The 15979-nt window shown below is 46.5% G+C and overlaps 1 protein-coding gene across 3 annotated transcripts in view; it reads left to right on the plus strand.

The window, feature by feature from the left end:
* The first annotated feature begins 154 nt into the window (after positions 1 to 154).
* LOC111155968 (LUC7 like) overlaps positions 155 to 15979 on the plus strand; it is a 35242-nt gene continuing 19417 nt past the window's right edge. For 2 of the 3 annotated variants that reach the window (XM_022516457.1, XM_022516458.1), the window contains exons 1-3: positions 205 to 324; positions 2249 to 2343; positions 6406 to 6504. In XM_022516457.1, the coding sequence (XP_022372165.1) occupies positions 264 to 324; positions 2249 to 2343; positions 6406 to 6504 (255 nt within the window). In that variant the 5' untranslated portion in view covers positions 205 to 263. Of the gene's footprint in view, positions 325 to 1209; positions 1281 to 2248; positions 2344 to 6405; positions 6505 to 15979 lie in introns of all 3 variants that reach the window. The other variant, XM_022516459.1, reaches the window with a different exon arrangement.

Raw genomic sequence — 15979 nt, forward strand, 5'->3', positions numbered from 1 at the left:
GGGTTGGTTGGGCCCTCTCCGCCGGTCTCCTTCAGGGCGGAGTTTCAGTCCCTGTTCCGCCCACCCCACCCAGAAACTACATTTCCCAGCAGGCTCGGCGCCCCCACCGACGCACTTCCTCCCGGCGTCCCCCGCGGCGGGAAGGAGCCGAGTGGGCTCGAGGCCGACGCGACCAGCTTTCGTCGCCGCTGCCGCCGCCGCTGCTGCCCCCACCGCTCTGAGAGGAGTCGTCGTCGCCGTCCCTGCCGCCCTCGCCGGCCACCATGTCCGCCCAGGCGCAGATGCGGGCCCTGCTGGACCAGCTCATGGGCACCGCCCGGGACGGTGAGTCGGAGCGGCCGGACCGGCGAGGGGTTGGGGCGGGAGTGAGGCGAGGCCGCCGGGCGGCCTGAGGCGGGGGCCGCGACCGTCTGCGCCTGCGCCGGATACCCTCCCCCCCCCCCCTTCCCCGCGCGCCGACAGCAGGCGCCGGGCCTTTGTCTGAGCCGGCTCGCCCGGGAGGTGGCGGCGGCCGGCTTCTCCCTCGCTGGCGGCGGGGCCCCGGGCGGCTCCTGTCTCGGCGCCCGAGTCGCCGGTGGGGCTCCAGCCCCGGCCCCACGGGCCATCCTGCGGCTTTCTCCCTGGCCGGCGCCGCGCCTCGCCCCGCCCCCCGCCCGCGGCCCCGCGCCGCCCGGCCGGCGGCGGAGTCGGCGAAGGGCGGGCGCCGGCGTGGGCTGTATTTCGCCGGCGGCGGCGGGGCTCCGCGGGGAGGACGCTCCGTGCCAGCCGACCGGGCCGGACGAGCCCGCGGCCCCGGCCGTGGCTGCCGTGCCCGGCGCCGCCGTCCGTGGGGCTTGTGCGGCGCCGAGCGGGCCGGCCTCGCAGCCGCGCGGGAGCCCTCTGTGGAGCTAGCGCTTGCAGTCGTTAGGTGCAGGTCGGACAGGGACGGCGTAGGGAGGCCGAGCGGTCGCGGTGGTTGTCTCGGGAGCGAGCGGTCGCGCCTTCGCGGCCCGGTGCGCCCGCCTGGTCTGTGTTTTCTCTTCCGCCCGAGGACGGAGCTGTAGTTCCCGCTGGCACACTCGCAGGGCTGTGCGGACTCTTGCACTCTACTCCGTAGGGGAATAAGTGCTTTTTAGCGTTCTTTGTATATTGAGTTGCTTTTGAATTGCTTCCCATACTTGTATTTCATACAAACTGAACAATTGTGGCCCCTCTATTTTATTCATAAAGGTTCAGTGTATCTTTGCCTGCCTACACCAATCTGCAAGGGAGTTGCAGAAAAGCCTCATGTTCATCGAGCCGTGAGTCACAACCAATTTCTAAGCTGTTTAACAAAAAGTGTTTGCTTTTTTTCACGAATAACTTTAAAAGTGTAGTTTAGAAAGAAAACATTTTCAGTAAAGAGACACGACATGAATCCTGGATGCTTGCGAATCCTGAAGTATATTCCTCCTCTTCTCGTATGACACCGCTCTGTGTAGACGCAGAGTAGCTTTAAAGTTTGTCACGTTCCGCTTTGCCTTTACTTTTATGTATCGTTCCCTGACTTCCTTACTGCAGGTGGGGCAAGAAAGCTTCCCCTTAAAACTTTTCAGCAGCGGGCATAAATCTGCAGCTGAGGTCTTGAAGAATGCAGATGGTACAGTATGTGTTGGAACTCACAGTGTGTACTGACTAACCTAGTTCCCCCTTTTTTTTCTCCTTTGCTATTGTCTTGTTAAAAGTGACTCCCAGGTGCCAACTGTCTTTTTTAAGGGTGGGGGCGAAGGGGACAGAAGATTAAGTCTCGATCATTTATCAGCCAGTGGTAGAGTTCGAAAGCTTTCTTCTTCATGTGATTTTGGGCAAAACCCTGCCTATGCATTTGTCCATAGCAAAACGATTAGAGTAATACGTAGCTTCTGTTGGTGGACACTACCAGCCATAAGTCAGATGTGGTGATTCACGGCCCTCCGATTAGCGTGGGTTTTGGCATCATTGCCCACATGTATGTGTGCGGTTAACGGCCTTTGGGTGCTCAGCCTCTTACTTCAGATTCCTTGATTTCTTTGGCACAATGATGGAGTCAGATCTCATTAAGTGTGTGATTCTTCATGATACATTTAGCATCAAAAAACATCCGTATCCCGCTCCAGTTGTAAATACCTCTAGATCAGCCTTCCATTGTATTTGGTAGTCTGCCAGCCATCCAGGTGAATTGTTGTACCAGATGTGCTTTGGTGTTTAACGTGGTAATACTGTCTTATTTAAAACCACAAATGAATTTCAGGAGACGAAACCAGACAGAGGGTCAAGTTTACAGATGACCGTGTCTGCAAGAGTCACCTGCTGGACTGCTGCCCTCATGATATCCTGGCTGGGACGGTAGGTGTATTCGGGAGTGGGGGAACGTCATGGAACACTCAGACATGGGGGCTGCCTTTACCAGGCAGAAATCACTTACTGCCTTTCAAATGACAGATTGTCAATTTGGTGGAGTCTTGTTATGGGACCTACTTCACTGCTGTAAGAATTTCTCTCTGTAAGTTACCATATGTTTTGTAGAATCGCTTTTATGGAGGTATGCACAACCAAGTAGTATGAGTTGTATCATTTGGCGAAACCAGAAAAGTACGGTTCAGGTCAGCCTTTAGTTCTTTGAAGATTCTGGGTTCATTGGTTGGGTTTCATGTTGGGCATACGCCGATGCTAGACTTTTGACCTAACGAGGTACTTTTCTTTTTTTGGTTTGCAGCAGTGCAAGGTTAATTGAGTGATAGCCGAGTGATAGTACAAAGTTCCTCAGGAGGGAGGGGACCTGATAGGGTTGTCCAGGTCTTAGGTTTTCAATAATTCAGTTGGATATACCACTGAGTTTTTAGCATTGTGTTACATTACCCTTTCAAGAAATCAGCATGTGATCCAATGAATATTAACCCCTAAAATTGTACATTCACTTCGGACGAACCAAATAGATAAAGGCTAGTTTATGGAATATGCATTTATTTGAAATCAAGTAGGATTGAAGAAGACCGAAGGGTAGAGACCCATCTACGGCGACACAGCCACTTAGAGCCAAGGAGTCCTGTAAAGACCTCCACCGTGTTTGGATGGCACAGCCGCCTCACGGAGTATGGAAACTGTCTGCTCATTTTAAGGCTCAAATGTGCATCCACTAGGGAACATTTTCTTCATGATTAATTGTTGCTGTTCTCGTTACCATTGTGAGGGGAGCAGTCTGTGGGGAATCGCACATATGTATTAGATCTTCTCAAGCTGACTCTACAGGAGGCAACGAGGAGATGAATGTCCAACACTGTCCCTTTGATACCTGAGGTTCTGCCTGTAGTTGGCGCTGACGTAGAGAGATGCTGCTGTGGGTTGTGGTTTGTACCATCAGTGTAGACTAATGGCTTCCACGGTTAAGAGCAGTTCTGCTGAAGGAAAATCCTGTAGGGAGGCATCAGAACCTGGAACTGCTGATCGCTCTTAAGGGGAGAAACCAAGGAGAAGAGGGATGGATGTGCACGAGTGTGAAGCATCTCTGTTTCTTGAGGAGGGGAGGTCAGAACCCTGGGTAGCATTGTTCCAGAATGCCGGTGAGTAAAGTAACCAGAATGAGGGCATTTCCTGCCAGCGTTTATTGTGTCGGGTACAGATTAGTTCCTCAACTATTTACTGGACCACCTGCTGTGTGCCAGGCACTGTGGATATGGTGCCAGTAAAATAAAGGCTTTAGCCAGTGGAGGAAGAAGACAGACAATAAAGGAATAGGTAACGGGTTGTTTTAGTTATCCCAGAGTGGCTGAGTGAAAGTGGTTGTAATCTTCAGTCTTCAGAGGATTGCTCCAGGCCCAAGTTGTTGCTCAGAACCATCTCCTGTCATTAGAGGTGAGGCAAGGAGGAACAGAAGTTACAGTTGCATCGAGGCTTAACTGGAAAATACAGTATTGGTTAGTAAGTCTGGGAGAGTAAGATAGCCGGAGGGAATGTAGTGCAGCTTGTCCCAGTGGAAGCATGTTTGTTTTCCAAAGTTCTGAAGGGAGCCTTGAGTACCCTTCCATGTCACCAGTGTGAGGCCGCCAGAGGGTAGAGAACACAGGTGTTCCTTCGGTGAAAACGATTTGACGTGCTGGGTTTAACAGCCGCTTCAGATCTTCTGGAAGAAGACTTACCGTGGTATTTCAGCTGTGTTGGGTGCTTCGCTGCCAGGGGAACTGGTCCGCGAGTCCTTCCCGCCTCCTGGGAAAGCTGAAGATACACAGTCCGGCAGTAACCATGGAGCCCAGGCCTGTCCTCTGCTCGCATTAGCCCCGGCTGCTTGGCGCTTCTCAGCCACAGGAGGCCGGCGGCAGCGTTTGGCTTCGTGGGTGGTTCACGGATGTCAGAATTGTCTAGACAGCCGAAGTCCGGAGAGGGCAGTTTATTTGTGCTGAAGCGCTTCGCAGTGAAGGTCTTAGTGCTTGCTTCCGCTGGTGGTGGGTTTTCTTTGAGATGCAGAGTTTTCATTAGTTTTTAAGCATGGCTGTTGTTCGCCAGTTACTTTGCAGCGATGGGTCTTGGTTTTCGTTTGTGGAGACTGTATATTGTATCGTATTTTACTTATTTGACAGAGACGGATAGTGAGAGGAGAGCACAAGCAGGGGGAGCGGCATGCAGGCAGGCAGAGGGAGAGGGAGAAGCAGGCTCCCCCCTGAGCAAGGAGCCCGATGTGGGGCTTGATTCCAGGATCCTGGGATCATGACCTGAGCCGAAGGCAGCCGCTTAACCCACTGAGCCACCCAGGCGCCCCGAGACTGTGTATTTTAAAGAATCATCCTGATACTTAAAAGAGTGAATGAAGCGAAAGTTGTCAGCGGTCCAGGGAGAGCGATTCTGGCTACGACTTCGGCTTGTAGAAACACTGTCGCCCTGCCTCTAGACTCCCCCACGTAACAGCGTACAAGGGCTACATATAACTTCACAGGAAGGATAATGGAGAGGAGAGGTCTTTAGCGTTTAAATGCAGAAGTTGACCTCGGTCTAAAGGAAGATGAGCTCCGCAGTAGGGAGCCGGCTGTTGGTTCTGTCACCGTTCATACGAAAGGACGTTTTGTTAGTGGGCAGGGCATGCACATTCTGTGGGACTAGGGCCCAAGAGTCAGGTACTGCCGGCCTCCCTAACTGGCCTAAAATGTTAAGGACTTTATAACCCAGGAAGTTTTTGAGCTCCTTTGGGACGTAGTTGTACTCTGAGCTTAAAGGAGGTCCTGGACGCCATCATTCTTTGTTAGCTAGTTACGTAGACACATGTTTTGGTCCAAGTGCTTGGACTTGGCAGGTGTCTCCTCACGGTGATGCTGGGTTTTGTTAACTTGCACTGTGTGACTTGATAGCGTGATGCTTAGCACACAAACCTTGCTTTTGCTCTCGATGGCCAGAGGCGGAGGGTGCCATCTCAGAGTCCCGCTCTCAGATTCATTGTTGCACACGTGCTTACAACATGGTAGCACATCAGGCTGATCTTAATGGTAACACAGGTCATTTGTTTCAGTGAAGCAACCTTTTGTTTCTCAAGTGGGACAACTGAGTGGCCTGATTCTCTGTCTCCAGTTATATCCAGGGTCATTTACTAGGTTAGGAGACTGTTTGGAGGATTTTTTTGGGGGGCGGAGAGGGGCTCTAAATGGACCTGTTCTGCTTTATGCCTTCTGATATACAAAGAGGTGTACAGAGCCAAGTGTTAGGTTGTGTTGTAGTGCCCCAAACCTGGTTGCTATCTGCTCAGTCCTTGTCCTTGTCTGCACACCGTAGGCATTGAGCATCTGAGTAGTGAAGATTGCAGGAAGGATGCCGGGAAATTTGTGGCTGTTGGTGATACTCTTGTTTTCTGGCATTTTCCTTGCGGCCTCTCCCTTCCTCCATGCTGTTGTTCACTGAATAGATGTTTCTTCTTCATTTTTAAAAGATTTTATTTATTTAGGTATTTAAAGAGAGGTTGAATGGGACGAGGGGGAGAGGGAAAGGGAGAGAATCCCAGGCTGGCTTCCCGCTGAGTGTGGAGCCTGCCGCAGGGCTCTATGCCACAACCCTGAGACTTGAGCAGAAATCAGGAGTTGGACACTCACCTGACTGAGCCGTCCAGGGGCCCACTGAATAGACTTCTCACACGTCTGACGCAAAAGTCAGACTAGCAAAAGCTAATTAATACAGTTTCCATTATTAGTCCAGTTATCTCTGGGTCTAGAAGAGACAGAAACCTTCACACTTAAACGTATCAAAGTGTCACATTATCATGGTGGTAGAAGAAAAATACGATTTCTTGGCTATGTACTGTTTCTTAATATTTTTATTACAGTTTACTGTTCAAAAAGGTGTTGTTTATTTTGGTAACAGTTGAAACACCAGGTCATGTGCTTTCTGCAGTGGGTGGATGTTCACGTGTAAACTTCTGTTTCTTTCTCACAGCGCATGGATTTAGGAGAATGTACCAAAATCCACGACTTGGCCCTCCGAGCAGATTATGAGATTGCAAGTAAAGAAAGGGACCTGTTTTTTGAATTAGATGTAAGTTTTATTTTATGTTGATTCGTCTCTACTGTGAAGAGCCACATACCAGCTAACAAGAATAAAAATGTGACATTTGTAAGTCATGCAGCAGAATAAGGAGAGATAACTTGTTACTCTGCCAGTAGGGCTGGGAGCTGGAACGGCAGAGCACTTGCTGTCACCTACCACCCCAGCACTGTTGTGCATTTCTGTGTGTATCATTTCCTTTTAAAAGCGTTATTACGTATTTTTATGGTTCCTTGAACTGCATATTTTGCTTGTTTTTAAGCCTTAGAAGAATAGTTTCATAGCACAGTCTTTAATAACTTTACTTTTTCATTCCGTATTGTATTTTTGTTTACCCGTTTTATTGGGTTTGGTTTATTCTCATTGCTGCTTGAGTATGCCCCAAACTCTTCATTATCCGTAGACACCTGGCTTGGTTCTTGGGTGTGGGTTTTGTTTGTTTTGTTTTGTTTTGCTACTACAAACAGTATTACGAACGTTCTGGAATATATTCCTGATATACGTGTACTAGGGTTCATTTAGGGTCTGTTCCGAGGGGAGGAAGTTTTGGCTGATAAGGATCGCATACGTTCATCCTTGTGAGAGTTTTGTAATGGCGTCCTTTCTGTCTCATTTCTGTTGTGGTATCAATTTATACCCCAATAGTGTTAAATTTTTGCAATTCACTGGTTATAAAATGGAATTTCACAACTTTTTTTTAACTGTTGCCTCCCAAAGGAGCCCTTTTTAAGACATTTCTTCCTAATATGTCCCCTGTCCTTCAATGAAATTTTGTTACCACGGAAACCTAAGTATTACTTTAATGTGCTGTAGTTTTCCAGGCCACAAACCATTGTGATAGCTAAGATTTTTTTTCACCCTTTAACAGCCGTTCTCACCTCTGAGTGTAGTATTTAGTCACTCCATTTGTCTTTTTCTTTTTCCTAACTGTCCATCACTAGCGTGACCAAAGGTCACTGAAGGGGTTTGATGGCATTCAGGTTCCTGAGTGAAGACTGGGAAGGGACAGAGCTTGGTGTGAGGAAGCCACGGAATGGCGTCTCCTCCTCACCAAAGGACGTCTTAAAGGATGTGTTGTAGCTGGAGTAAACTCTCTTTAAACCAGTAGTCTTTTTTTTTTTTTTTTTTTAAGATTTTTTATTTATTTATTTGACAGACAGAGATCACAAGCAGGCAGAGAGGCAGGCAGAGGCAGAGGGAGAAGCAGGCTCCCTGCTGAGCAAGGAGCCCGATGCGGGGCTCGATCCCAGGACCCTGAGATCATGACCTGGGCCGAAGGCAGAGGCTTTAACCCACTGAGCCACCCAGGCGCCCCTAAACCAGTAGTCTTAAAAGTGATTAAGATTAATTCTTTTTCAGAATCTTTTAACCACCGTGTGCTCTCAGTGTTGAATCTTTGTATTAACTAAACGTGCCTTTAACAACAGTTTGACTAACAGAAGAGGCTTGGAAAGGGAATTTTTCTATATTGTGAGTTTACGTTCTTCAGTAACCTGCAGGTGCTTATGCAAAGAGGCCATTACTTTGGGGTGTCAAGTTTCAGAGACTGGTAGATACACAGGTGTATTTTTTGAAATCTCAGGTTTAATAATGTTCCCTGGATCAGAGGTCTTAGCATTTCTACTAAATCAGAATGTGAGTGCATTTTTTAAATGACCTGATAAATTTAAAGTTAGAAACAGATGAGTGGAAGAAATGGAGTCAGTGACTGAAACACACATTTAGTGTATTTTGAAGGAGGTGTGTTTAGCCAGTGTGCAGAAAGGTAGAGAGTGTTCTTTTGTTTGTTTGTTTGTTTGTTTTTAATGAATATTGTTGAAAACTATGCATTAGCCAGTAGGAAAATACCCAGTTGGATCCCTAGGAGATGAATTTTGTTTGTCATCTTAATGCAAAAAGTCTAGAAGCTGTAAGAGGAAGGTGGGTACATTTGTGTAAAAACTTAAAATTTAGCCTAACAAAAATACCTGTACATGGGACGCCTGGCTTGCTTGGTCTGAAGAGCATGTGACTCTTGATCTTGGGGTCACAAGTTTGAGCCCTGTGCTGGGTGTGAAGATTATTGGAAAAAAGTTCCCTTTTGTGCAGTGAGAATAAATTGGGACAGGACATTGACAGTGTGTATGATGATGGGCTAGTTATCTTAAATGTAAAATTCATCACAATTGACAAGAATGGTATCAATGGCTCAATTTAAAAAGGAGCAAAGGATAGAAAAGGACATTTCCCGTGGGCATCTAATCCTGTGACAGTGCTCACCCGGCTCAGAACTGAAGAAATGGAGGGTCAGGTAGTCCTGATACACCTCCTGGGTAACTCAGCATCTCAAGATGTGAAAGCACATGCCAGCCCAGCCAGTTCTAGGATCACATCTCACTGGCACAAAGACACACCTGTCCTAGAATATTCCTGCAGCATTCCTAACTTCAGACAGCGGGAACCAGGTCAACTTCTTCAGTAAGGGACTGCCTAAATCATTCGTTCTTTAGGGTGGAATGATGGATAACTGTGAAAAGAGAATTGGCCTGTTCGTTGTATTGTTGATGTGAAAGTATCTGCAAGACAGATTAAGTGGATAAGCAAAGTCTAATATCCTACTTTCATAGTGTTTATTTACTCGATTTTATTTTTTTGGAAGAATTTACTTATTTATTTGCGAAAGCTCCACTCTTGCGGGAGTGGAGGTGGGGGCTGAAGGAGAGAGATAAGCGGACTTTGCGCTGAGCATGGAGTGGGTGATAGGGCTTGGTCTCACAACCCCCGAGATCATGACCTGATTTGAAATCAGGAGTGTAACACTCACCTGACAGAGCCACCCAGGTGCACCCCCATAGTGTTTGTTTTTTTAGTGGTTTTTTTTTTAATTTTAGAGACAGAGTGGGTACTCATGTCGCGGTATGCGTGCAAGTGGGAGGGACAGGGGGAGCTGCAGAAGCAGATTCCCCTCTGAGCTCGGAGCCCTACATGGGGCTCAGTCCCACAACCCTGAGATCAGGACCTGAGCTGAAACCGAGTCCAGCGCTCCAGGCGCCCCTTGTCTTGTTTTTTAAACAATGTGTTTAGTTGCATACATCCTTTTTTTTTTTTTTTTTTTTAACTTATTTACTTATAAATGAGCTGTCTGCCCAGCATGGGGCTTAAATTCACAACCCCGACATCAAAAGTCGCATGCTCCACCAGCTGAGCCAGCCGGGTACTCCTCCATAGTGTATTTTGTTTGTTTTATTAAGGAGGGTGCTGTATACTTGTTAACATGTTTAGATGTGCAGAGAGGTGTTTTAGAGGAACCCAGGAGGTTATAACCACTCTTAACTTGGAGGGTTAGAGCGGGGCAAGAGACCTTTGTGTACTATGTGAAAATTTATCATATATAGGAATTACTTTTTCTGTTAAAAAGGTAACCACCCCTCCCCCTAACTCCTTAAAGATCACTTTTGATCTTATAGATGGTTCATATTAAAATGTTTGATAACCAGTGGAAGAAGTCCTTCTGCCCTGAAAATGAAGGGCATTTTGGAGTAAGCCATATTTGAAGGAGGACAGTCTGTCAGGGTATATAGGAACTCATTCCAGAACTCTGCTGTTGGAACATATCTTAGGGATATGTGCAAATGAGCGCACAGAAGAGATGCTTGTTACAGAATTTTTCTTAAAGGGAGAAGAGTCTCATTACACAGTGGAGTGTTGCATTGTAAAGCTGACAGGAAGACACCTCTGGGTGTTGAGGGTGGAGATTTTACCTTAAAAAGCTTCTTCAGTGGGTTTAAGATAAAATTCACATGCCGTGCAATTTACCCCACCTTTTGGGTTTTTTCTTTTTTTTTTTTAAGGCAGGCTCCATATTTAGCATGAAGACCTTGTTTTTAATTTATACTTCTCAGTAGTGATTGGATGTACATGGGTTACTTTGATAAGTCATTAAACATGGCCTGACTTTAAAATACCAAGCTTTTTATCTCCTTAGTTTTACCGAATAAACTTTAATGGGAAAACAAAGGCTTTTCTTAAAATACAGATTTGTAAAGTTAATTTAATGAAAATCCGTTTTTAAATCTTTTTGGTAGGTAATGCATATTCGCTGGGGGAGATTTTAGAGGTCTAAAAGGTTCAGGTAAAAAGTCTCCCCTTTCCATGTAACCAGCCATCCAGTAGTTCTCTGGAGGTTGGTTCATCTTCTAAAGATAGCTGATTCAGGATGAACAGATAGGATTATCAGAAGGCTGGTTGTGATGTTTCGTGTCAAAATTGCAGTTTGAGAAGCAAGAACCCTTCGGAAACATTTTGGTCAGATGTGCTTAGTGGACTGACTCTTGCTAACCCTGACCTGCTGCTGGTGCTGCTGGGCTCCTGGGCTGCCCTGAGGCCCCTGCACTGTGCAAGGCCCAGGCCCTGGACCAGCGCGTGGCTCCCAGGGGTCCCTCTTGAGGTTGGTTCCTGAAGGGCTGCAGTGCGGTCATCACTGTTGGGAAATGGGCCCAGGTTTCATTGTCACAGCTTGTAAACCATCACTAATGGAAGATTGGCTCTGGGTTTTTTTAGTACTGTATTTTTCTGTAGCTCACCAGATGTTTTGGGGAGTATCTCCATTACTGGCAATAACTCTGTTACACGGGCCCACCATTTACCAAAGTCTCTGGAAGTACCCTAAGCCTGATGTTATTTGCCAGAATTAATAGAGGCAGCACCATGTGGTGCTGGCAGAGGAGTTGGATTTGGAGTGGGCCACTCAGGACAACACCTGACCACAAGCTCAGAAAATTTGTTTTAATATTGACAAGTTTATCAAATATATTAAAGATAGCAGACATTGCAGTTATATTTTAAAACCATTTTTGTTACACATGGGATGTGTTTTTTCTTTAGAACAATTATTGTAGTTGGGTCAGTGAGAAAGCTTTGCATGCTACACAGACCTGCTAAGACATGCATGCGTTTTGTTTTTTTATAAAAGAAAAACTTGGCTAAAACTTGGGGCTTTAGTTGATTTATTCATGATACATTAGTTTAAAATAAAACCTGTCTTTACAGAGGGCGTCATTAAGATTTTTTTCTTAAGGTTTTATTTATTTATTTGAGATTGAGAATGAGAGAATGAGAACAAGCAGGAGCAGCAGAGGAAGAGGGAGAAGCAGACTCTTGTGAGCAGGGAGCCTGATGTGGGGCTCAGTCGCAGGACCCTGAGATCACGACCTGAGCAGAAGGCAGATGCTTGACTGACTGAGCCACTCTGGTGTCCCTGTTGTTAAGATCTATTTTCATAATTAGTTGCTGAATTTATAGATTGACATTGGACTTTGAGTAGATCTTCTATAAGAACTCATCAGCCCTTTTTACAAATTTAAAATATTTAAACAATTTGTAAGAAGTTGTCTTGAACATTTGCGTATATATGAGAAGACCTAAGATGTTCATTGCATCATTTTGCATTAGTGAAAAAGTGAAAATACCCAAATAACTTTTGTTCTTAGAGGACCTAAAGTAGTCATGTTACAGTTAAATAAAATATTGCATGGCTGTAGATTGTAGAAGACAGAAGACGTGTGCATTGGTATGAAGAAGAAAAAATGGAAACTTACTAAACTGTCTTGTTTGGTTGGCATAAAAATTGAGTGCTTAGGTATGCATTTTAATGCAGTTTTAAAAAATATATACCAAATTCTTTTTTTTTTTTTTTTTTAAGATTTTATTTATTTATCTGTCAGAGAGAGAGAGAGGAGGAGAGAGCGAGCACAGGCAGACAGAGTGGCAGGCAGAGGCAGAGGGAGAAGCAGGCTCCCTGACAAGCAAGGAGCCCGATGTGGGACTCGATCCCAGGAGGCTGGGATCATGACCTGAGCCGAAGGCAGCTGCCCAACCAACTGAGTCACCCAGGCGTCCCCATACCAAATTCTTAAGTGTTTTTTTTTTTTCTTTTAAACCTTGCGGGAGCTGTTGGGGGTCAGTACGGAGGGAGAGAGCGAATCCCGAGCAGGCTCCGTGCCCAGCTGGGAGCTAGACCTCCTGTCCCTGACATTATCACCTGGGCTGAAATCAAGAGTCATGCCTGACCGGACTGAGCTACCCGGGCGCCCCATTAAGTGATTATTTCTTGTGAGAGGAGAGAAGAAACTACATTTTCTGTGTCATGTGCGGTTATCAGGTCCTGCTACCTAATAATAGGCAGAAATGAATATGTAAAAATATTTCTGTCCTGTGATTTATTTTTACAAATTTCTAGCTTTAGGAAGTAATTAGAAATACAGTCAGACGTTGGTACACAAATGTGTTTATGGTAGGATTGTTATAACATTGGAAAACTGGACACAACGGAATTCTTTGTTCAAAAAGAGAGAAATGAGTTAGCAAATTATGATTACTCCTGGCATAGACTGCTCTTGAAACTTTACAGAACCTACTTAATGACAGAACTGTGGTGATACCACGAGCAAGACAGAGGTGCAAAATTGTACTAGAGAGTTCACTTCTAGATTTTGTGTGTGTGGGGGGGCTCATTGAAGATACGCTACTTAGAGAACGGGTAGATCTGGCCTTTAAAACATGGAATGTGCCCTCCCCTCCGTGGAGGCAGTCCCTTAGTATTTGAAATGCAGGGAAGCAAACACTTTATTTATTTATTTAAAGATTTTATTTATTCATTGACAGAGAGAGAGAGATCACAAATACACAGAGAGGCAGCCGAGAGAGGAGGAAGCAGGCTCCCCGCCAAGCATAGAGCCCGACGCGGGGCTCGATCCCAGGACCCTGGGATCACGACCCGAGCCGAAGGCAGAGGCTTTAACCCACTGAGCCACCCAGGCGCCCCGAAGCAAACACTTTAAAAGCAACAACTTACTGCTTTTTTTTTTTCTTTTTAAGCCTTTTTAATTTAAGTAATCTCCACACCCAGTGTCTGCTGGGTTTGTGACCCAGCTCTACCCAGGCGGCCGGCGGCAACTTGCTTCTTACCTGCCACAAGTGAGCCTTGGCTAGTGGGGCCTAGCGGCGCTCGGGAGCACTTGCTGGAAGCCTGGGCCACACCGCCAGTGTAGGAATAGGCTTTGGGTTAGAATTCTGAGGTTCTGTCAGCAAAAAGGAGGGTAGGAAGTTACATTCACAGAGCATTGTAAAGCTGTGATTACATTTTTCAGTTAAGAAAAGACCGAGAGGATGCCTGGGTTAAGTGTCTGGGTCCTGGGATTGAGTTCTGAATCAGGCTCCTTGCTCAGTGGGGAGTCTGCTTCTCCCTCTTCCCCTCCCCCTGCTCCTGATCATGAGCAATGTCTGTCTCTCTCAAATAAGTAAAATCTTTTTTCTTTTTTAAAGTTCAAACATTCTTTTTTTTTTTTTTTTTTTAAGATTTTATTTATTTATTTGGCAGACAGAGATCACAAGCAGGCAGAGGCAGGCAGAGAGGGGGGGGAAGCAGGCTCCTCGCTGAGCAGAGAGCCCGATGCGGGGCTCGATCCCAGGACCCTGAGATCATGACCTGAGCCAGAGGCAGAGGCTTACTTAACACACTGAGCCACCCAGGCACCCCAAATAAAATCTTAAAAAAAAAAAAAAATGCCTAAGAAGGGTTGATTTACGAGGGATTGATTGATTTGAGAAAGAGAGAGAGATTGCATCCCGCAAGGGAGGGAAGAGGCAGGGAGAGAATCTCCAGCCGACTTCCTGCTGAGTGCAGAGCCCAGTACAGGGATGAGATGATGACCTGAGCCGAGACCAAGAGTCGGACGCTTAACCAGCTGAGCCACCCAGATATCCCACCAGGGAGTTTTTGTTAAATTTTATTCTGGAGAATCTCAGAAATCAGAAGTGGAATGCAGTCACACAGTGACGTTCCTAGTACCCATCACTTAGCGTTGGGAGTGATCAGCCCACAGCCTGCTGGGTTTCATCCTCCCGCAGCTCCTCTCAGATCTGCAGACAAACCGCATGCGTCTCAGTCAGTCAGTAACTATTTCAGCGTTGCCTTTGCCATGTGTGTTGAGATCTGGTATCACACTTGGAATGAAGAATCTACTTGGCATGTTTTTAAAAATGTGTTCCAGAAAATTTTTAAAGATACGGAAGTGGACAGGATATTGTCATGAAATTTCTGGGTTCTGTCTCCCAGTTTTCAGTGATTATTGACATGAAAACTCTTATTTTGTCTTTATCTTTGCATTCCCCCACTGGATATTTGGTCGTATTTTTTAGGGGCGTCTGGGTGGCTCAGTCGCTTAAGCGTCTGCTTTCAGGTCCAGTCGTGATCTCCAGGTGCTGGGATGGAGCCCCATGTCCGGCTCCCTGCTCAGCAGAGAGTGTGCTGCTTCCTCTCCCTCTGCTCCTCCCCCAGCTTGTGCTCAATTTCTCTCTCTCTCTCTCTCTCAAGTAAATAAAAATCTTTAAAAAAAATTATAGTTTTTAAGTACTATCTGGACCCATCTTGGAGCTTGAACCCACAACCCTGAGATCAAGAGTCACGTGTCCCCTGAGCCAGGCAGGCGCGTGCCCCCTCCCCCCGCCCCGTACCTGGATTACTTTATACTAGCTACTAGACAGAATTTCCTCTGGAAAGACTGTATCTAGAATTTGAGGATTTTATTAGAAATGGTCATCTTTAAAAATAATTTCTTAGCATCTGACTGACAGTGTTCAAATTTTCCAGATTGCTTCAGAAAGGATTCTTTTATCATTTTATTTTTTTGACTCGGGATTCGAAATAAGGGCTACGTGTTAGAATGCTTTCGTTAATCTTTTAAAATCTATTTGTTTGAAGAGACTAATTTTTTAGAAGTCTCATACCCTGGATTTTGGTGATTATAGCTTCATGATGTCTTGTTTAACATGTTTCCCCAGTCCTCGAAATTCTTGCACTGTAGGCATTGGGTCTGGAGGCTTGATCATTGGATTTAGGTTCTACTTTGTGACTGGAACATTCCGAGGCGGGGCTTTGCACCTGCTCTTGGACCAACTCCGGGGCGGCAGTGGTTGCAGCAGCTTTGACCTGCTGATGGTCAGGGCCCCCGTCCGCCTTCGGCCCGGTGCTTTAAGCAACAGATGAGCGTAACTGCCCAGATGCGTTATTTCACAAAGGGTGCCATGTCTCTTACTAATGTGAGCACATGTGGGGCTGTCGCTTGGTTCAGACTTTACCAGGACAGAAGGTGAAACCTCTCTCCTGCTCTTCCGTCATCTGGTTGCCTCTAGAAGTAACCAGTGTCACGCGGATGCCTGAGGCAGACGGTATGTCTGTATTCCCGTTGTTACACGAGTGGTCATTTCTACACCTATTCGAACCTGCCCCTGCCTTTTTTGTTTAACTTCTTAGTACACCTTTGTGTAGAGTTCCTTATTGCTTTTTGTGGCTGCACAGCCTGCCGAGGGATGGCACCTGCTCTACATGACCAGTGCCCTGTTGGTGACTGTGGTCTGCATCACACACCGCCATCGTGCGCATGTCTGCACTGTCCGCACACATCCGGGGGAGGGTCCGAGGCGCAGG

The sequence above is a fragment of the Enhydra lutris genome, unplaced genomic scaffold (assembly GCF_002288905.1).
Source record: "Enhydra lutris kenyoni isolate GAN:26980312 unplaced genomic scaffold, ASM228890v2 scaffoldscaffold45, whole genome shotgun sequence".
Lineage (NCBI taxonomy): Eukaryota > Metazoa > Chordata > Mammalia > Carnivora > Mustelidae > Enhydra > Enhydra lutris.